The sequence below is a fragment of the Pisolithus orientalis genome (assembly GCF_024613125.1).
Source record: "Pisolithus orientalis strain OTSU chromosome Unknown F5J12scaffold_15, whole genome shotgun sequence".
Classification (NCBI taxonomy): Eukaryota; Fungi; Basidiomycota; class Agaricomycetes; order Boletales; family Pisolithaceae; genus Pisolithus; species Pisolithus orientalis.
The window spans coordinates 326899-349592 of NW_026260796.1; the positions used below are offsets into that span (position 1 = coordinate 326899).

At 45.4% G+C, this 22694-nt stretch overlaps 2 protein-coding genes across 2 annotated transcripts; one reads left to right on the forward strand and one right to left on the reverse strand.

Moving 5' to 3' along the window:
• Positions 1-4587: 4587 nt before the first annotated feature.
• On the forward strand, positions 4588-5675 carry F5J12DRAFT_783014 (uncharacterized protein; the record flags this gene model as incomplete). Its single annotated transcript, XM_051742801.1, has 4 exons — positions 4588-4779; positions 4833-5075; positions 5131-5337; positions 5421-5675. The coding sequence occupies 4 exons, from the start codon at positions 4588-4590 to the stop codon at positions 5673-5675; spliced, it is 897 nt and encodes a 298-aa protein (XP_051599719.1).
• A 13316-nt stretch (positions 5676-18991) lies between these two features.
• Positions 18992-19995, reverse strand: F5J12DRAFT_939966 (uncharacterized protein; the record flags this gene model as incomplete). The annotated part of the gene is made up of 1 exon (XM_051749673.1): positions 18992-19995. Exon 1 carries the CDS (start codon positions 19883-19885, stop codon positions 18992-18994), a length of 894 nt encoding a protein of 297 aa, XP_051599720.1. The 5' UTR covers positions 19886-19995.
• Positions 19996-22694: the final 2699 nt, after the last annotated feature.

The following is a 22694-nucleotide window of genomic DNA, read 5'->3' on the forward strand; positions in this document are numbered from 1 at the left end:
CATGTTTTCATCTACACTTGTATTCAGAGCATATTCAAAATTCTATGCTGCTCATAACAATTCTTTACAAGCCATTACAGATTAGCTACTATACATATCTATCTACTTATGTGTATTGGGTGGAACATCATGACTTGCAGAGAGTGACACTGATTGAAGTTAGTCCATAGTAGCAGTCAATATTGGCCACTTACTTGTGGAAAGAAGGAAAAGGTGTTTGTAAGAAAAGTTGTTGTTGATATACTGAATGCAACTCATGGTCACATGGTAGCCACAACAAAATCACACAATGCATGTATGTGACTGTGAGTTGCATTCAGTATATCAACAACAACTTTTCTTGCAAACATCTTTTCCCTCTTTCCACCCCCAACAGGTAAGTCACTTGTCAGCTCTTCATACTTAGCAATCTATTAACAGTCTTCACTCACAGTCCACCACTAAAGATAGTGTAGCAGTAGACACCTGTAATATTAGAATTAGATGACTATTGATAGTAGTTCTTTGAGAAGATGGTACAATGTGACAATAAATGCAAACATTAAATTTGAAAAGGTTACTATTGACAGTAGTGCAAACATTCATACTGTAGCTATCATAGATTTATTGTAAGCACAAACAATCTACAGTTCCTCCAGTTAACCATGCATATACAGGTCCCCATGATTGTTACCATCGTTGTGTGCTGATGCATATCTTGCTGCTGCTGCTGCAATTATGTTGGTTCTTTTCTTTCTTTTTTTTTTCACTGAGTAAGTTGCACATTTTTGCAACTGCAATTAATAACTAATGCATGTCATATGCCAAACAACTCAGCACCCCAGTTCCAACAGAGGAATGCCAAGAGCACTTCATTTCCTTGTTATTCTTTTCTAGTTAGATCTTGTACTGCTCTTGCTTATACAGTGGCTCAAAAAACTGACCGCATGTTTGGACATTTTTCACTAAAGTCAATAATGCCCCATACCACCTAACCTAGGCCCTAACCTATAAGTGTATGAAACAAAGCCCTTACACTTGGCTCTCTATTGGTGCAGGGGTCAAGGGTTTTGGATAAGGTTTGATCAAATGGCAGCCATTTCAAAATGATGACTCATGTAGTCAGTTTTTTGACTTTAGGTTTCAATTACATATATTAGACCTTGGCATACTGTAATATTAGTACATATATCTGGTAATGGTTCTATTATGTCACCTTTATGTAACTGAGTGTCAGGCATTATAAATAAACCCGACCATCACCATGAAACCCATCTCTGCTTCTCAAAGAAAGAGCAACATATCTCTCTCCACTCTTGATCTTTCCTCCAGGAAAATTGCTTCCAAAACTGGCTTAGGGTAGTCTACAGTATGCCAGGTCCTTCAGAAACTACACCCAGAGGGGACTAGGCTTTGTGGTGGCCATCCATTAAAGCTTACCCCTACCAACAAAAGGGTTATTGTTCAGCAAATCATTATTGGCAAGCCAAAAAATGCTGTCCATGCCATTCAATTCATCAATTCTATTATTGATACTCCTCTCTACCACAGACTGTGTGAAATACCCTCAAGGAATCCTCTGAAGGCTGTGGTGAAGAAAAAGAAGCCCTTGCTTTCTAATGTACACAAGAAGAGAAGGCTAACCTTTGCTCTCAAGTACCAGAATTGGACTGTGGAGGACAGGAAGAGAGTTATATGGTCAGATGAGACCTAAATACATAGGACTGGGTCAGATGGGTAAGAGTATGTGTGGAAAAAGAAGGGTGAAGGGCTAATTGCTAGAGAGGTCAAGGGTACATGGTTAAGTGTGGAAGTGGTTCACTGATGGTATTGGGCTGCAGAAGGTGGAATGGAGCAGGGGTTTTGAGTGAGGTGGAAGGTGGATGGATGCTGAACAGTATGTGGCCATTCTGGAGCAGGGGCTGCTGCAAATCTTGGAAGATTCTGGAATTCCAGAAGGTGACATTATCTTTCAACAAGATAATGGCCCCAAGCACACCTCTAGGAGAGCCAAAAGTTGGCTGGAAGAACAGGAAATCAACCTTCTGGACTGGCCTGCACAATATCCAGACCATTAATCCCATTGAACATACTTGGAATCACCTCAAGAGATGCCCCTCAGGTTATGAGAGTGCTCCTACAGGCATTCACTGACTGTGGGAAAGAGTGGTGGAGGAGTGGGGGAAGATTGATGAGGAGCAGTGTCAAAAATGAATAGAAAGCATGCCTAGAAGGATTGAAGCAGTTATTAGGGCCAAAGGAGTTCATACAAAGTACTAGATATGTAAATTGATATAAAGTCAAAAAACTGACTGCATGAGTCATCATTTTAAAATGGCTGCCATTTGATCAAGCCTTATCTGAAACCCTTGACCCTCTGCACCAATAGAGAGCCAAGAGTAAGGGCTTTGTTTCATACACTTGTAGGGTAGGGCCTAGGTTAGGTGGTATGGGGCATTATTGACTTTAGTGGAAAATGTCCAAACATGCAGTCAGTTTTTTGAGCTACTGTACTGAGGCAGTGCCTGTCCTCAGTTTCTGGCCTCTGTTTTCTACATTCCTCACTTAACCCTTAGTTTCCTTGCATTGCTATTTGTTACATTTCACCCCTTTTTTCACCTTGCTGTTACCTCATTTCCCTTTTGTTGGACTTCTTTTCTTTTTCTGGCTGTCTTCTCTCTGATCCAACAGCCCTTTATATCCACCACTAGCATTAGTTCCTTGTGCCTTGCTTAGGACATGCAACATTGTAGGAATAAGTCCAAGTAGCTGTATGACACAAGCTAGATGGCTTAGATAACAACAATAAAATGAAGGGAATGAATTGCTCATCCCAAGGGATTCTGAACTGCCAAAGCTAGAAGGTGGGTCCCAGTGCCTTGTAGCAGTAGTGGCTTGTGATGTGTGTGGCATGCTCTGCAGAGTCATACTGGTGATGTGAGTGGTGTGAGTGGTATATATAGTTTGTGCATGGTGGGTTGCAGGATGTGCAGTGTGGACAAAGTAAGAAGAAACTCATGGTGACCTTCCAGTGTCCAAAGGGTGCCATTCTGTACCTAAGTACAGGACTTTATAGTCTGGGAAAACCTGGAACTGAAGTAAGACAGGGTACAAGTAAAGGAAAGCTGTGCAACAGCACATACACAAGAGACAGGCCAGAACAGGGGCCAAGGGTATACTACTAACATAAAGGGAACAGAGACCATGGTAAAAGAAAAGAGTCTGAAAGAAAGGAAGTGACCAGAGCACAGTGGCTGCAGGTATAGCATTGCACGATGTGAGACACTACCTCTGGGTAGCATGCAATTAGGGGGGAAGCTGTAGGGCAATCCCTAGGCTTGACCCAAGGGGTGCTGAGTAGGAAGGAGACATAGAATATGGTGGTAGGGTCAATTGAGGAGTTGAATATGGGGCATGGAATTTAATTCTGCAGAGAGGTAGGCGAATCAGGAACGAGTAGACTTGTATACGAAATTCCAAGTTATGACCTTGGCACGAAGAAGTAATTCCAAGACTTGTGAGACACAGAAGCGAGACACAGAAACACAGAAGACACAGTAGATATAGAGTACATGGCAGACACTTTTGAACACTTAGATATGTGAATGACTTGGATAGTGACTCCAAAAGATGGGTGGTATATTTCCAACATCATGGTGGAATTATATAGTACAAGGGAAGCAGGTACAAGTTGGAGTAAGGTGGGGCAGAAAAACTAAAAGACCAGAAAATAAAGGAAAGGATGTCAGTGAAGTACAGATGCATGTGAAATAGTCTGGTGGGTAGTAGACAAGAGTAAGAACAGAACAACAGTAAGGGGTATCTTCCAACAGAATGAGAGTATGTGTACAAGTGGGAGGTGGAGCTGAGTAGCACAGGGGGGGCATAAGCATAGCATTACTGGCATGAAGTCCAGCTTGCAGCAATTTAGGGTGACAGGGGAAACCAGAGTTTATTAGAGGTAAATGGCATGGATGACCAGTGATGTGACTGAGCAGTGGCACAGCTGCTGAATTCCAGGGTGACTCTGCACAAATGCAGAATTTCTGGAACAGTGTCTTGATGACTGAGTGACATGCTGAAGGGTGGTAGAAACTCCAAAGGCAACAGGGGTTGGGAGGAAACTCGAGGATGCAAGTGGGAAAAATTCCAAAATGGGTTTGTTGTAGAGGCCTGTAGGAATTTAGTGACAGATTCCTGTTCCAGCCTCAGGGAGTATATGGCTCCCTACAATGAGAGGGAGTGAGGGAATGGGAAGGTAGCACATGAACAGTGGCATGTTTGAGAGGCCTGGGAATGTAATGATAGTCATGGAATGGTTGATGATAGGGGTTTACATGTCCAAGGAATGCAGATTCCTCATACCTGCAGGGGACTTAGATGCTGACCATCCCTGGTCAGTGGATTCCACATAGAAGCAAAGGAAATGTGGTGCCAAGGAATGCAAGAAGACCATTGAATGCCACATATAGGTGTCTGGACCAATGACATAAGCTACCTCATGGCCACAAAGTAAATATTTGTTAGTGCATGGCTCAAACCTTCACATCATTCTGATTCTTTCCCCCTCATCAATCATCTCTCTTACTCATACCATGTCTGCTAACCATGCCCCTCATCTCTTGCAACTTGTACTTGCTCCTGACCCCAGATCCTGTGGAAGCTGAAAGGGCTTCATTAAGAGAGCAGCTTGCAGCTGCATCAGCAGGGCTTGTGGCAGAGGCAAAATGTGTGCCCAATGACTGGGAGGACATGTGGGAGGAGAAGGTGACATGGCTGAGGTGCTGGGAGGAAAAGACAGTAAGTGGTTCATTTGGTGACTTGGCTGTGTGACATCAACAAGCTGGCCACAGGCAATATTGATGCCCCTGGTCAAGCAGGGGAAGGTGCTTGGGGTTTCTGTATGGGTCAGTGCAGAAGATGCTCCTGTGCTGGCAGAGGCTGATGATCTTTATGAACAGTGGACTGCAGAAGAAGCTGAAGCACATGCAAAGGTGGAGCAGGACATTCAGATGGGGGAAGAGACAGTGGTGGAGCTCAGTGATGATGGTGCAGTGAAGATGTCACATGTGGAAGTTCCACAGCCAGCTCACAGGGTAAGTCACCATGGGCACATTGTTCAGTCTCATTGACACTGCAACCACACAGCAGTCTCAGAAGACCATTGCTGAAAGCAACAAAGAGCCTACCTGGCTGAAGATCTGTATCCCAGCCACAGGTATGATCACCCACAAGGAGCCATGCATGCAGTGTGCCCTGAAGAGGATCTCTTGTACTGGAATGTTGGGCAAGACCTGTGATGTGTGTGCAAAGATCAAGCAGGGCTGTGAAAAGTCAAGCAAGGCAGCAGGCAAGAAGGTGCAGGCAGGCACATCAGTTGGTAAGTAGTGGTTGTGTCTCAATGCATCTGAGGCTAACCTGCTACAGCATGATCTATGAAGGCCCCTAAGGCCAGTCCATCAAAGTGGGGTCATGATGATGGCAACAATGACATCATGGAGGTGGTCAAGAGCAGGGCCCACAGAAAGGGTAAGGCACCAGTGTGTGGTGGATTGGATGACAAGATTGCTGTGGCCTTGTCTCAAGCACTGATGATGGTGAGGGCCAAGGCCATGGCTTTGCACACAGCCACCATGCATCTGCAGGTCTGCATCGACCAGCTCATGGAGGCCCTTGAAGAGCTTGGCATGGAGTAGATGACCACATAGTTTGTAGATTTGTTCTTGTGCCTTATGCACAGGAATATACCAAGTCTTGTCTTGTCCCATATAGTTGTGATGTAAGGCATTGCAGGAGACTTGTGTCCACTTGGCAAAGAACTAGCCCTAGATCAGCAAAAGTATTGTAGAGTGCATGGGGTACCACCTGACTTGTCTTCTTCGTGCAACTTTTGACTTCTCTCAGCAGTGAGTCCTCATAGTATGGTGCTGATGGTTGGATGTAATGATGTCTTGAAGAGCGAATGAGGGGACAGTTTATTGGGTAACTGGGATGATTTTGGGGTATCAAGTGTAAGGAGACAGAAGAAGAATTGAAAGGAAAATGGATCGAGGGGTGTGTGCTGACTGTGTGTTCAAAGAGGAAATGTGCAGGCTAGTTGCAAGTATCTGCAGGATATGGCAGCTGAGGATGGCATCAGCAAGACTAGTGAGAGAAGTGACAGGTGAGACATTGTTTTAGATATATACTTATCAGGTGTTTTGTTATTTTTCTAGACAGTTTTGGACTGTTTTATTAGTGGTTTTTATGTTGTTTGAGTGTGAACTAGCTATCAGTAGAATCACCAGGCGAAACACAGGGTGGAACAGAGGTCTCCAGACAAATCCCAAGGGTAAAACAGATGAGGGGAAACGAACTATGTTTGGTATCAGATGGGGAAAGTGGTATGCTGGTCATCCCTGTGGGGGACTGTGAATGCTGACTGTCCCCAGTCAGTGTGGGAGGTGGAACAAAGGTAGTGGGAGAAGCTGCAGGGAGGCAGTTGAAACCATGGCAGGGGGTAGGGGTAGCATAGGAGAGGAGGGCATGGAGGCAAGTAGGAAGGAAAGAAGGGGAGGGCATGATGGACAGGCTGTGGGTGCTGGAACAGGTGGATAGTCAGCTGTCTGAGGCATAGGCCTTGGCTTCATCATCAGTTGGTTCATCCTCAGCTTCTGTGAGAAGGTGGTCTAGTGCCTTGTCATCCAAACCAGTAATATGAGTCACAGTGGCACAGCTGTGTGACCATGGGTAGTATGGGAGTAAGTGGAATGCAGCAAAGCAGAGCTTGGAGATGGAGCCATCTAACTCAGCCAGCAGGTACAAGCCCCCAGTGGTCCAGCAAAGGATGACCATGGGGCCAGTGTACTGCAGCTTCATTTTCCTGTTCAGTTCTTTCTCTACTCAGGAATTGTGAATGAGCACAAGGGTGCCAGGTGCGAACTTATAGTCTTTAATGCAATGTTGGAAGGCAGCTTTGAACTGTTTGGCCAACTGGAAGTGCACATGGAGGACATTGTTGTGGACCTGGTCCAGGTTGTCCTGATGCTTCTGTAACTGGTGCATGCACCTGGCAATCAGTTTGGTGGTGGTCAGTGGTGTCACATCATCATGGGATAAGGGTAGAAGGAAGGTAGCCTCAGCAAGGTCAAAGGGGAATTGCAGCTCAACACCATGTACCATAGAGTAGGGGGACAGACCAGTGGACTTCTATATAGTGACCCACTTGGCCCAGAGGACAAAGTGCATGACAGTGTGCCAGCAGCAGTCATTGTTCTCACAGCTCTTCATGATAGCCTTGCATACATCATAGTGGTGATGCTCTACAATACCATTAGCCTGAGAGTTGTAAGCTTTGGATGGGTGGTGTTGTCAAGATTTTGCAAATGGGTGGGTGCTTTGACATCATAGATTGGGTGGGTACTCAGCACTAAAGGGTGTGCATCATAAACTGCAAAAAAAATAAACCTACTCAGGCCATCATGCAGATGCGCAGATTGTCAGACATCACATGGATGGGCAGGGGTTCAGACATCATGCAAATGGGCAGTGTCTCATAAATGATCAACATTCACAATTCAACCAACTCCACAGTCAAAAACATGTAAACTATTCAAGTGGCATGCCCAACACCCTGCACAATGCCCACCACCTAGCATAGAAATGGTCAATTTTTTGACCCTGACCATTGACAACATTGGGATATTTCCAAATATTTTTGATGCAGTAGTTTACCTGCTCCTTGATATGGCCAAATTAGTCTGTTCATTAGCTTGAAGGGCAATCATGCCGAACTCACCAGCCATGATTCCACCCTCTGCCAGAGCAGTTGGCTCCCTTTCCTGCAGGAACTGATCCAGCAAGCTTTCACATGAATCTATAGTGAAAGAACATTTGTTGTTGAGCTTGGAGAGAAATCATGTTCACTCACTGGGTGCAATATCCATGTTTGACCCTGCCATATCCACCCTTCCACTTGAGACAATTGGTAGAGGGGTTGGCTCTCACAACTCACACAGTTGTACTAAGTGTCTCCTCCAGATTTTTGGACTGCTTCACACAGGAGCTAGATTGCCTTGGCTCAATTGGTCTTACATTAGCTGTGGATGCTTTAGGTTGCTGGATCCAACAATGAAGACAACCTCACCTTGACAATGGAAATGAACTTGGCAGGACTGTTCAGCAGACATATTCAATGATGGATGGGTTCACTGATAGGTTGATGATCAATCAAGATTTAAACTTGTAGGAACAATGGTGAGAATATCATTCACACTGTGGGAAGCAAGGTTGGACAATGGTGGACAGAGCCAAATTTTGGGTAACAGCAATACATGGGAGATGAGCAGCAATATCTCCCTACATAGGTAGCTACCAGTCACTTCCACATGGCCAATACATAGACCTGTCCCACTCAGCTCTCCACTCAATTGTCCTGCTCAACTGTCCCACTTAACTATCCCTCTCTCTGATATCAAAGATGCCTCTCCCAACCACCATGGTGTCATAAGCTACTGTACATGCCATACACTTGTATTCTAATGTGTCACACTAGGCTAAGCCCTCTATAGACTGTGCATGAGTTCCAAAAAAGGTTTCCACTCTGACTGTTTGAGGGATTCAACAACTACTTCTGCTTCTGATTGCTGCCTGTTTGCTTGTGTGATCTCTTTGCATCAGGAGACGGAACATCTGCATCTGGCCTTGCAGGGGCCTTTCTGACATAAGGTGACTTCCAGGCACTCCCAGGGATGCCCTGTTTCACATTCATGGATGCTGCATTGGTGGTCACAGATCCATTATGGTTGGACTTGGATGAGTACTTGGCCCCAGGTTGACATCAATTCATGTCTGGCTCACTCAATTCTGACAGAGCCTGCTTAATATACAGCAAAAACTTGTTAGCCATAACAGCTGATTCAACATGACCAAACTTGCCTGGTGTGTGCGCTTCAGGGCAGATTTCAGCTTTCCACCTTTTTTTCTGCTCATTGACCCCTCCTCAGTTGGGTGGTCAGTGAAAGGAGTGCTCTCCAATCCATCTTCATCTGCATATTCTGAGTGGTCCTGTAGTTCAGTTGTGTACTTGTTCCCTGAGTGCAGATCAGGGTTTGCTGTGAATACAAGTTACAGTGGGAAGCTCACTATTCAGGGATGTTGCCATTTTCTTTGAATTGGATAGGGTGGGCAAATAAGTGTCTTCATCAGCTTCATCATCAGAATCATGGCTGTTGCTTTCCCACCCATTATAGTCATTTAGTGCTTTATTTCAGTGGATGATGCACTGGGTTCTTTGCATGGGCTGGAGGTGCAGAGAGCTGCTCACTATGGGAACCATCAGCTGGTGGGGGATTTGAGCAGGAATGAGAAGGGAATGGTGTCTTGGCATGGTTTTGCCTCCCACCAGATACCTGAAGACCAGAATTGCATTAGTGCTGATCTGTCATGCATGAAAATCACACATGGCACACCTTTTTAGCAGAGGGACCATCTGTTCCAACATCACTCACCTCAGCCTCACTGTGATCATCCAAACTGTCATCTGTGCCATTGTCTGACTATCATCCACACTATCATCCACCACTCCCTCTTCCTGCACCTTACCCTTGCCCTTGACATTTTTCCTTCTGGGATTCTTTTTGCATTTGGGGGCAGGTGTCTTTTGGTATTTCTGCTGCCTCACAACCTGGAGGGGTACCAAAGTTCTATCCACCAGTGGCTGCAGCTTGCCAGATAGGTCAATCCATTTCTGAATCCAAACACATCATTTGGATGGGATTCCTGTCACTTGTACCAAAGGGACAGCAGCTGGGTAGCTGTTGTCATCCACATGTGACTTGGGTCACAGTTGAAGGTAAATCCTTCAGGAAGATGGTGGGCTGCTATCATTTCCACTTGATGATGACCAAAATTCTTGAACAGCACTGCTGATGAGGGATTTCTGCATGCTAATCCTGATAGCACTCATCAGAGATTGAGGACACTAAATACTCTGGCCACTCACAGTAGTGAGCAGTCACAAATCCATGAATCATTTTTTGTAGTTGGTCCTGGCTAAGGCCTGCAATTTCTCCTATCCAAATCTCTCCATTGGCATTTTTCACCAATTTCACAGAGTCAACCTTGCCAGTCCTCATTGCTTCAGCTACTGTCTTTTTTGGAGCATGTTCAGGACTTGACTTGCCATCATGCTTGAGCGGTGTTCCTGGTTCCTCAAATGTTTCCCCAAGGTACTCTCACCAGCCTCCTTCCAGTGTGCAGACATCATTAAAGGGGATTCCATCTGTGATTTCATTATTGAAGTCCATACTGTCATTGCATGAGTCTTACCTAGGCCTAGAGGAGAATATGGTGCACTCACATGCATGCCTGTATAGTTCCCTCCTCATTTTTCCACCCAGCCATATACACTATGTGCATTCCACAATACCTCCACATCTCCATCACAAAGTTTCAGGCATACTTGTACCCATACTTGGCTGCATTCCTGGGAACCAGGATAAAATTGAAGACTGGAAAGTTGACCTCATACAATTGCACCTTGCTTTTGTTTCTAGTGCAGGGCCTTCCCACCCATTCCACCTTTCTGCTATATATTCAGCTGCAGCCAATTGTTCCTCTGTCAGGTCATCCTGAATAAAAGCCATCAATGCATTCTGATACTGTTGGATCTGCTTCCTTCCATGGGTATTGCCTTCTTCTACATTCATTTTTGCAGGCTTCTCCTGTATTTGCTCTTGGTACAATTTGCAGACCACTGCCTGCACAGAGTATTTGTAACTGGATCTAAGGGTAATGTGGGGCTTCTTTGAATGGAGGGGCTTTTTCAACCAATCTTGTATTAGCTACAAGGGTGCTTTGAATTGTGAGCATCCAAATCAGAACTTTTAGAGCATACCTTGCACTTGGTCTGGACTTTGCTCCCTCTCAACTCCTTGTTCCTGTCCAATCACTGCATCTCCTCCCATATGGATAGCAGAACTGCATGCTTCTTCTTCTTCCCTGCTTGCCTCCATTCCTGGCATTGGCACCCAAGGATCTCCAACCCTTCCACTTCAAATGTTTCTTCCTCCCTTTCCCCCACATCTGATGGGTCTATGTCTCACTCACCATCAGCATCATCTCTTTCTGTCTGATCCCAGGCATCTGATTCATACTGGGACTCCATGGAGTATGATGTGGTATGATGTATAATGGTGTATAATAGATGGTTGGCTACTAAGTTTTTTCACACCCTTGTTTGGTCTCAATGCATTTCAGTACTAGTGTGGTCATGCCAAGGAATTTGTTTGGACCTCTGTGAAGTGACTGAAATATCCAATCAGGCTGATCTCTTTGACAGGATCCTGCCCAAAGGTGGATTAGCTCCCAGTTTGCATCCAGGCTGTCAGTTGGCTTGCCCAATCATATCCATACTTATATTGATACCAAACATCTCATTTCACCTTCATCAGCTAATATAGCATCCAAATTCACCATCATAATCCAGGCAAAGCACCCAGGTAATGTTGCAGCAGGAAGGGAATGTGCAGGCAGGGATTGAGTAGTAATAAGAAGGCAGCACCATGCATTGTGCAAGGCCAGTGTAGTTGCATTTGTATTTATGCCCTGACATGTGTTAAGGTACCGACATCAATAGAGCTAAATGATAAAGCAACTTGCACTAGCAGTAGCATTTCTAACAACTGACCTCATTACTGTGAAATCAGCAACCTCCAGATGGCCAAGAGAAGCACTCAAAAGGGTATGAGAATGATTGGTCCTACCCCAGGCCATCAGGTGAAGCAGCTGGAAGTCAAGACTCAGAGAACTGGAGGTAGATATAGATCACAATTGGTAGAAGCCATGATCAAACAGCCAGATCCAACAACCCCTGTCCATTCTCCCTGATCCTCACCATCCAAGCATTCAAGGTCTCACTCCCACAAGTACTTTGATGCATGGGTGGATGCAGCCTTTGATAGACATGAAAGCATGAGCCCACTGGTCCAGCAACTGATGTTACCATGGAACAAGGTATGCAGCAGTTCACCAACCCAAAAGTGGACTTCACATGGTGTGTCAGACACAGAATGATTACATCCACAAATGGGTTCCATGGAAGGGGGAGTTCTTGAAGATACTCCTGGAGCTGGAAGCCTCCCCAGAGCCAAGGAACTGCACCTGGTGTGGCAATGACAGGGTATACAGATGTCCAGATTGCTTGCATCAGCCCCTATTCTGCACAGAATGTTTCTGGAAGAGTCATGAGAGCCTGCCCTTCCACAGGATCCAACAGTGGACAGGGGACTTCTATGAGGAATCTGCCCCCCACATGGTGAGAGATCAGTTGGTTGCCCAGAATTACATTCACATCAAGACCCACAAACTGGCATTCAGTTGCACCTGGGACATGGCAGAGCACCTTGTCCCCATGTGATCACACAAGCCCAGCAAGATATCGGTCAATCAGGATAGATACCATGAGCTTCTATGGGTTGTGCAGAAATGGTGATACCTCAAGCTACTTAAATGGAATGGATTCCATGGGAGAGCCAGGTCAGCAGAGAAAGGTGGACTGGCATTATTTTGCACAGCATGCCCCAAGCCTGGAATAAATGCTGATACCAATGAGGATTTGGACCAGTCAGCAGCTCCAATAATGCAATCCTCATGTGCTGACCTTCTCCAGCTGGCAGTTCACCTGCACAGTAGTAATGGATGGAAACTTTAGAGTGGAACTCATGCATGAGCAGAGATCTGAAGATCAAGTGTGGTTGATGGACCAACTGGGTTATATGGTGTCCAATCTGCACTATGTGGACTATTTGAAGGCCACTCCACATATTGTGGTGTAGGGAATAGGTACTCCCTACTAAGGGGATTTAGTTATTTTATCTTTTCTACTGTATTTTTGCTTTGATTTACATTAGTGATACTTAGCCTACCTGTGTGGCGCATTTTTGGTAGCTTAGTCAGCAATTTTGCGCACTAGTGTAGATCTAGAGTACACACAAAAAAAAAAGAGGAAGAACAAGACTGCAAGACAGTGACAAGTAAAGACTGCAAGTGAAAGACTGCAACAAGCCCTCATTGAGGCACCCCCAGACAACCTCCAGATGTACATTATTTGCTCATTTCCCCACTCCATTTGTTCTGACCAACTCCAGTCCCTCCTTCACCCTCTTTTCTCAATTCCAAGCTCAGAACCCCTCTGGGTTGAACTGGACCCAATTCTATCAAGCCCTAGGAGTCCCCTGCACTCCCTAGCTTCACTTTTTACCTAACTTACAGTGGAGGTATGAATTCATTCAACCCATGCAAAACATGATCTGAGCTCAGGCACAGAAATCCTACCTGCAACAACCACAGAGCTACCAGTCAGGCAAATGCAGCCTGGGGAAAGCTTCATGTGACCAGAATTGGGGTGACTGCATGCACATGGCACAGATGCTTTTATCCACATTGTGTTGTTGACTTCCAAAAAGGAGAAAGGTATGAGGTTGAATCATTGATTTTGATACCCACTGATGGCACTGCAGATAGTTGAACATGGACTACTCTTTGGAAAATGTGTTGGGATACAATATGGAAGGGATCAAAGCAAGTGGTTTGCTTCTACAACATTAATTGCTCCTACATGATGAATCTGCAGAAGTGTGTGGGTTGAAGTGAGATGATTGATATCCCATCATCACTTCAGATTATCCCTGGAATTGGCATATGGGATGTGCATGGGCACAAGAAGGAATGTTATGCATGGTATGCCCTGCTGTTCATCAAGGGGGCCAGATGGGTAGATAGAGAAATCATTGAAATGTTGTGGTCCATCCTTAACATGGCATCTGCATCTGCACACATGGGATGACCTCACCACACTGCCAAGAACTGCTGGATTTCCAGATGAATGATTCCAACTTCATGAAAATGATTTGGATTGGTTAGTCTGAGGATCCACTTGCAGCACACTCTCTGACATCCAAGATTAAGTGGATAGCCTATCACAGAAGCTCAAAGTGGCTTGAGCAGCAGCACCATTGGCAAGGCAGGCATATATAAAGCTAGATGAAACCTTGACTGCAGAGCAGTGAAACAGCTGGTGAATGCAAGAGATTCATGCACTGCATGATCATGTCAACAACCCATCTGTCATGGACATCTTTGAAGTTCAATGAAGGGCAGGTATGGTGTCTGCCTTTTTGGATAAATGCAAAATACTGACATATCATGAGAAGCACCAACAGTGCATGCCATTGAACTAGCATTATTGGAGGAACCAAGACCCAGCAGAAGCCTACATGTAGCAGCTATTTGGCTAGCATGCAGTTTATGCTTAGAAGAGGCCATAACCTCACTTCACATGGACAGAAAGGACATCAGGGAATGAGCATTGGAATTGAAAAAATTAGCTATGGCACACCATGCTGATCACACTTGCATCTGAACAATTGGGTTTTATCATGGATGCTGCAATTTACTTGAAGCTGCACCTTGAAGCAGGCTCCAACACTTCCACCAGCAAATCCATACAGCAGACTGTGTGTCTTGATGCAAATTCAGAGCAGGATTATACTTTGGATGATGGTTGGCTGGACAATGTGGGGGATGAGTTGCCCACTTCAGGATGGAACCCTGGCAGGACTGCAGGACAAATTGCCACTTCCATCTGCTCTTGGCATTGACACATGTTGAGCTTGAGGGCTTCAAAATCTTGCAGAAATGGAGCTGAAGCTTCACACAGGTCAAGCTAATGATGTACTACATGGCCTCCATCTTACATTGTCAGACAAGGTGGCTGTCTTTCAGGGGGTGGTGCACACAGCTAAGATTTATTCTATGAAAACTTGGGCCTGGGATATGATCTGTGCTATCAATGTCTCAGTAAATAAACAGGCCACAATTTATAATCGATGCAGAGATGCCATGGCTGTACTTGGCATGGGTGCAGATATCTTAGGACATTATCAAGAGCTTCATAAAGAAGACCTGGCTGTGCAGACAGTGGCCTTCTCCCAAAATGCACAGGAGCACTGTGGAACCCATCTTCCATGGTTTTGGTTGATTGATGTCCTGCAGGACACAGAATCAAAGAGTTGGATGTCTGAATGTATGTTGACCTTACTGTTCAACAATGCTTTAAGGTTGATGAACTTTCTTCAATTAGTCTATCACATTCATTGGCTGCAAGCAAAATCCATCAAAGATCATTGGGAAGAAGAGGAAGAGTTCATAATATCAGAATTTCAATGGGCTATAAGTTTCTTCAGATTTTGAGCAAAAGAATGGCATAAGATACAGATGGGAAGCAGTGCTATTGGAACTCCTGGGGTGCAGTGTTATGCAGTGAGGCAGAGGATGATGTATTCAATGTTGGCTGAGCATGCTGAACACAAATGGCAGGCCATGAATGCAACTGATATTCAGTTTGTCCTGGAGAAAGATTTGTAGCTCAATGTTAGCTTAATGTGAACCTGCAGTTTCCATCCCCTGCCCCAGCATTCTGCCCTGTAGCTGATGGGCAGGTCAGCAGGTACTTCACAGGAGACATTCAGTGGCAAGCTAGCCCATTCATTCACCTTTTGCATGTTCTATTTCCATTGTGGATATGTCTGGTATGACCTGAGTATGTATATCATTGTCTTGAAAGGCTCATGCATCTGCAGGCTGAGATGAATGGCAACAAACCATTGTTGGGAAACAGAATATTTATTGCTCACTGCAGAGGGTGAATTGGTCACTAGTGACTGGCTGAATGCCCTTGGTTGTATTTCCATCTGCTGAGAAATATTTATCCACTCATTTGCCAAGCTTCCACCTATCAAAATACATTGGCTCCTGCAATAGCAGAATGCAACATTTTCCCTGAATTGAACCTTGCAAATCTCACACTCTGCTTGTTTGCACATGTCCCACCTGTGGGCATACCTTGAATCCTTTTGAAGGATGCTGTAGGTATCCTCAGTAGTGCAACAAGCTACTGAGGGAACAGTGAATAAACTACTGTAAAATGTGCACTCTAAAGTGATAATGCAAGCACCCAGACATCACACCAAAGTGAGCAGAACACAGGGGAGAATATATCTCCAACACACCCCCATAAGCTCCACTGTGTGAAAAAGTAGAATAGCAGAAAACAGAACTCAAACGAATGTGTACCAAATACTCCAATAAAACGAGTGTAATTCGTGTATTGAGCTTCGAGTCTGCAGTGTGAGGTGCACGTCATGGCTGTGCTTGCGCATCGTCCCGTTTTGGTAATACGCCACTCGTGCGCGCGTCATGACTTTGCCACATTGCTGTGCAAGCATTGTATGACGTTCGTGAGGGCCGTCGATGGCGTGCATCGATATAGGGCGCACCCCCTGCCATAGGTAGGTGCTAGCAACGTCCAGAGGAATCTTGAGAGGTCGCGAGGGCCTCCATAAGGTAACTTGAGTGGTTTCGAAGGTAATACCAGTTGTATGGTGTGTGTGTCCATTTGTGCGAGCTTTGCTGACACTTCGTAGATCTACTTTGATCCTGCTGCATCGACGTTGAGCCCTGTATGGTATACGGATATGCACGATTAGGTCCGGAGGGGGTTCAGGTGGTGCAGGTAAGTGGTTTGGCCGTTCTACCTCTCGTTTTCGAACGTTCTGACTTCGGATGTCAGCCAGCAGCTTCTTTGTTGCTCTGTTCGAGCAGACAGCATTGCTGCTTGTTGTGCTGTCCTTCCTGCTACTGTAGCGCTCGTTGTCGGCTTCCTGTGGCCAAAAAACTACATTTGGTGAGCCATCTCATATCTCGGCCGTTCGAACACTGATCGCTCTTATCTTCAGCTTCGTCGACACTCTCCCACCATCTCAACTATCCTCCCAGTGGGAGGTACCCCCGCTGTGCTCGCCTAGACCCCCAGTCTCATCAATTGAGACATTCCATGTGCACTGACCTTTGCAGGTCTCTTGTCACACTGCAGGCGCACAATCTTGTTCAGGGTGGGGTTGCTCAGCCTCTTGCAGATCTTTGAGGCATTTTGGCTCGTTAGTGAGTGCTGCCTGATCTGAAAGGGTTGTTTGGGCTTCGTGAGGATGTGGTATGGTAATTTCTCCATTGCTGACTGTTCGTGCTTGTGCTAACTTCCTTTCTGTGTTCAAAGTACCAAAGACTTGGTCAGATTGTCCAATGAATGGGTTTGGAGCTGTGATGTGAATGCATGGAGGGTAAGGTACATCGGCAATCAGACTGCTGTCACACACCAAAGGTGTTTGGTGAGGTGGACATGGATGTAGCTGATGAATGGAGGTGAAGACCATACCCCTCATGTGAAGAAGGACAGCCAGCAATGTTGGCAGTCATCCCTCGCACAAGAACAAGTTGTCAATAGCAAAGAAAAAGGAGGAGGCAGGTTAAGTGCCAATAAAATTCTTAAGTGCCCATGTATGGCATTCTGGTTTTCAATGTATCTCCACCAGTTCTGCAGACACTGAAACCATTCCCACACTCGCTTGTAGTGCTCAGCCATGTGATCCTACCTTCCAGGATTGGAAAGGATTTGCACACTCCACACATTTCTACAGCACTCCCTCCAAAAGATGCTCATTTTGCTAATTCTTCTGATATGGCTGCCTCCACATCAGTCATTTCACTTGTCCCCTTTGCTAGGGACCATGGCTACATATATCTACCAGGAGTTCCTACCAGCTTCCGTCCTGAAGCGTCCTGGTACATCCCACCCTCATCTGCCCCCTCTCAGCCCATCCAGCTTGGACAGTGTATTCTTTTTGTCAGTATGACCTCCAGGAGGACGTTCTTTGGTCGCCTCAGGTCTGTCATTTGCTTGGAAAGGTCTTATGTGGTCATTTCAGTCTCTCCAGTCCAAGAAGCATATGGATCCTTCCTCCCTGCCCCTGCAATGTCTTCATACCAGTCTCATCCGTCATTCTTCCAAAATTGCGACAGCTACAGTATAATCTACTGTTCTCCACTCTCCCTGATCGCATCCATGACAAGTATGATGCACATCTTGCCTCCTTGTTGCAAGATACAGCAGAAGACACTCCCCCTTCATCCTCTCTTCCAACAGAGCCTTGTTCATGAAGTTTTTATTTGCTTCACTGAGAGGATGGTTTGGGGGGGAAAGTTGCAATCCCTTATGCTCCTGTCACCCCACAGACCCCCAAAGCTTGACCCCTGTTGACATCTGACTCACCCTGTCTGCTTTTGGATGTACTATATTGGCATCAGATCAGCGCTGCCTCTCTGTCATCCCACTTTGGCCTAGAGGTGATCTCTTTGAGATGTGACATGCACAGCCTCCCCCTAATGTGATTCCAGTGCACTTTCCCAGTACCTGACATTGCTTGACTCATACTGTGACATTCTGACTGTCTTTGACTTACCTATTGCCAATACTTACCAATCTTTTGACTTTGCTTACTGATTCTTCGCTTTTTGGCTTACTTATCCTTACCAATGCTTACCAATGCTTTCCAAGACAATTACCCATCACTTACATTCCTTACTCATCAGTTACCAATCACTTACCAAGTGTTTGCACCTTGTTTTCCATAGGCAATGCCCCTGTACTGTACATAAGTCACTGTACTTAGGTAGCAAAAAAAAAAAGAAGACATCAGAGAGCCCCTCTTGCTTGCAATTTATCATCTCTCAGTAAATCATTCATCAGCTTTGATAGTTGAGACTTTATTAAGGGTCTAGCTATCATCTACTTCGCTTATCATCATCTATCATCCATATACTTCGCTCCAAGCCCTCCCTGAGCTCAGTACAGCTTAGGACATCAAATTAAGTCACCATCCATCCTTCTGTAGGCTGACAGCAGTCTACCCTATCGCTTTCTATCACATTCTTGCTCCCTCTTCATCAGGAGCACCCCCAACCCTCAGCACTCATCTTTGAGTGTTGTAGCTCGCAAAAACCCTCCCAAAGAACAGGTTCTACCTCTAGGTACCGCATAGGCACACCACCACTTGCTTTCATTGTCTTTTGTGTTGGTTTTGGTTGGTTTTTACCACTGAACCTCACTTTGACTCACACCGCTGCACGTTTGGATGTGCTAATCATGATTGACAGGTGTCTGCGAAGTAGTTTTGATGGCATGAGTGTTCTTGAGATTAGTAGAATTGATTGTGAGATCGAAAGTCTTGCTGCCAGGTTTGAGTAGATGTAAATCCCTTGTCATGTTGGCAACGACGAGTTGACTGTGTGTGCCTGTAGCGCTGGTCTCATCTGTATGGCCACTTGATGTCTTAGGGTTTGCATCTCCAAGTTCATCCATTGAGCTGCTGCCTGCTTCGCATGGCACTCCCTCCAGCTCCAGCTCCGAGTGCTGATTTAGGGCATGTTCGACCTCTGCTGTAGGTATGTCAATGCTTGACACTTTGACTTGTCTGCACTGACTAGGCATGACTTCTACAGTCTCTAGTGACAGCTCTGCACTGTCCTTTTTGTTGTCATGAGTAGCCAACTGGCTGAGAAGGCTGCCACTGGTTTGCTGAGAGGTTGCTTCAGCCTCGTGTAGTACAGGTGAGTGGCAATTTTGCAAGTCATCACTTTGCACGTCCTCCTCAGTCATTTTCCAGCTTTCTGGTCTCGTAACTGAGCCATAGCACTTCTCGAGGTAGGTGAACTTCTCGAGGGGTGTTTTTAGATGGAGTATGAATGAGAATATGTAGTCCGAAATTCCGAAGATCAATAGAAGATTGACCTTTGAGCTCTGCTTGTGCCAGAACTCATCTGAGGTTTGCCATGCTGTGACCTTGTCTCGTTCCTCATTGGTCTGAGGTGTCCAGCCCTCACCTCGACCTTTCAGCTGTGCTGGATGTATAGGTCGTGTTTCAGACCCGAGTAGGAACCCCATCAAGCCTTCATCTGCAATGGCATTTAGGACCCAGCTGCCATAAGCTGTCCAGTTATGTCCATCATCTGCAAGCTCTGGTAGGTCGTCCATGCTTTATCCAATAGCCTTGAGGGTATAGAGTGTTCTGGAAACTTTGTAGCAGAGTCAAGTAGTTGTTTTTGGACTTTGCACACTGAGTGGGCCTACAATAAAATGTTCTGTGCTAGGCAGGGCTCATAACCTTTTGAAGGATGCTGTGGGTATCCTCAGTAGTGCAACAAGCTACTGATGTATTAGACCAACCTGTAGGTATCTACAGGATATCAGTAAGTATAATACTGGTAGTGAAAGTGAGCTTACCCTCAGTAGTGCAACAAGCTACTGAGGGAACAGTGAATAAACTACTGTAAAATGTGCGCTCTAAGGTGATTATGTAAGCACCCAAACATCGCACCAAAGTGAGCAGAACACAGGGGAGAATATATCTCCAACAAATCCTACATTAGCACAATGAGCATATTGCTTTGCATTTGCATCTGATGACCAATTGCTCTCAGCCTTGCATCTTGCACAGTCTGCTCATTTTATCAGGATCCATCAAATGCCATGTTAGCAGGTCAAGACAGTCCATATCAACCTTGCATATTGTGCAGGCCACTCATTTGGAAGGGTTCCATCTATCAGGATCCACAGAATGCTGTTTTTGCAGGCTGACATCTTTCTTTGCATTGTTATCCTATTATTAGCTGTTATCTTGTTTTGTAACTCCCAAGTGAACACTGTGAATAGCATAGCCTGCTCATTCACCAGGTGTCTGTCTATTGGGATTCATCAGTGGCCATATTAGCAAACTGAGATGTGTTGGCCAAATCAGACTATTAATTGCATTTGCATCAGATGGCAGGTTGCTATCACATATCACATATTGCACAGTCCATTCATTTGCAAAGGTTCTGTCTATCAGGTTCCATCAGCTCTGGTTTTAGCAGAATGAGACCATCCTGCTATCTCATTTTTTAAGTTTCAAGTTAACTATTCTATGTCACAAAGCCATGCATTCACTAAGCTTCCACCTATCAGGATACATCAGCAGTTGTTTTAGTAGAATGAGATTATCCTTCACAATTCTGTTGGCTGTCTAGCCATTATTGTCATTTTCTCACTCTTAAATAAAGGCTGAATATATGATGTGGCAGGAGTGGTCAATTAAAATGGAAATACAAAATGACATTGTATGTACTGCAGAGGAGTAAAATGATAGACAGCCTCATTCACCCTGCTGTCCTATCCACCCTTGTCTCATCTGCCAGAGGCCCTAAGAGATCAATGAGATCATCACCCAATGCTCATCCATATACCCAAATACACAGAGCCTCCAGCTCCTGAGCCATCCTGTCCAGCATCTGCATGGTTTCATCCTGTTGTATTTGGAAGTCATACATTCAATCCTCATAGTATTGGTGGTGGGCCTCAGCATTATGGAGTCAATGTTCCAAATCTTCAATTTGCTCTTCAATTGTGTTGGATGTTTGTGACACCTTGGTGATTGGGGCACAGACAGGTGACAATGTGCTGGGAGTTGCAGCAGTTGTGAGTTGGACAGGTGCTGCTGCTGTTGATGGGCAGGTGTCTGCTTTGAATACAAGGGTTAACCATGATAATTAGCATAAATATAGAGTGATTAAATGTACCTGCTGCCATAGATTCCTCTACCTCCTGCACAATGGATGGGCCAGCCTCAACAATCAACTCCACTTGTACAGCAGCTGGGATTGGGCAGGAATCCCTGCATTTGAATGCAGGAATGTGAATCTCTGAATAAAATTTGAGTCAGTGTAAATACATGAAATTGTGAACATACTGAGTGAAGATCCCTCAGGGATTGTCTCTCCCTGGTTGGAGGGCCCAACCCCAGCATTGATGGCTTTGGAAGCCATCGAAATGTGTCACTTTGGGGGACATTCCTTTGGGCTTTGGGATTCTTGGGCCTCCATCATCAGGGACAGACTTCAAGCTCCCTTTTCTCCCCTGGCTTGCAATGGATTCTGTCAAGTTGGAGCAGCAATCCCACCTTTGGCATGGCTACATTGAATCTTGCAACCATTGCATGGGAAGCAGGACTTCCCAGGGTTCTTGTAGCATTGGACCTTGCATCTGCAGCACAACTTGTGCTGTCATCATCAGTTTCCACTGTTGCCTTCCTAGAGCAGGATCAATGTCTGGATCAATGGGACATCATTTTTGTGGCAGCTTTGCACTTCTGCCTGCCTTGCACTGGTTCTTCCTTGTTGTCCTCCTTCTCTGGCACCTCATCTTCACCCTCATTGTCCACCTCCATCCTGTGCAAGCTCTCCACTATCATGTGCTCCACCTCTGCCTCAGTTGCTTTCCATTTTCCTTTGTCCCTCATAGGCATTTCAGTCTCTTGAGCAGGTGGTGTTGGTGTTGGCACCACACAGGGCACAGGGAGACCCAACTGGTGGTAGTCATATTGATGCTCAATGATGTCAAGCCACTTGTGGTTGGTGACATCAGTTTTGGAAGGGGATAGGGCAGTCTTCCACTCAGGCCACAGGTGCTCAATTGAGCCAAGGTCTTCATGCCACTTTAAGAATGTGTCAATGCCAATGAGGGTCATCAGAATCTCACCCATCCTAGCAATGAGGTTGTGTACAGCATCCTGAATGCATCAGTTAGTGAAAAAATGTGATGATGCTATGATGCACTAGTTCATTGTTTATTGCCTTGATGGCACCTCTCCACTTTGCAATCTTGTCTGCCTTTCCCAACTTGCTGCTTTCCACAATATCCTTGAAGTAAATTTGAAGGATGCAGTTGGCCACAGCATCAAGCTCAGGTGATGTCTTGAAGAGCTTTTGAGACAATGACAATGACATGTTTCTGATGACAAGATGATGGA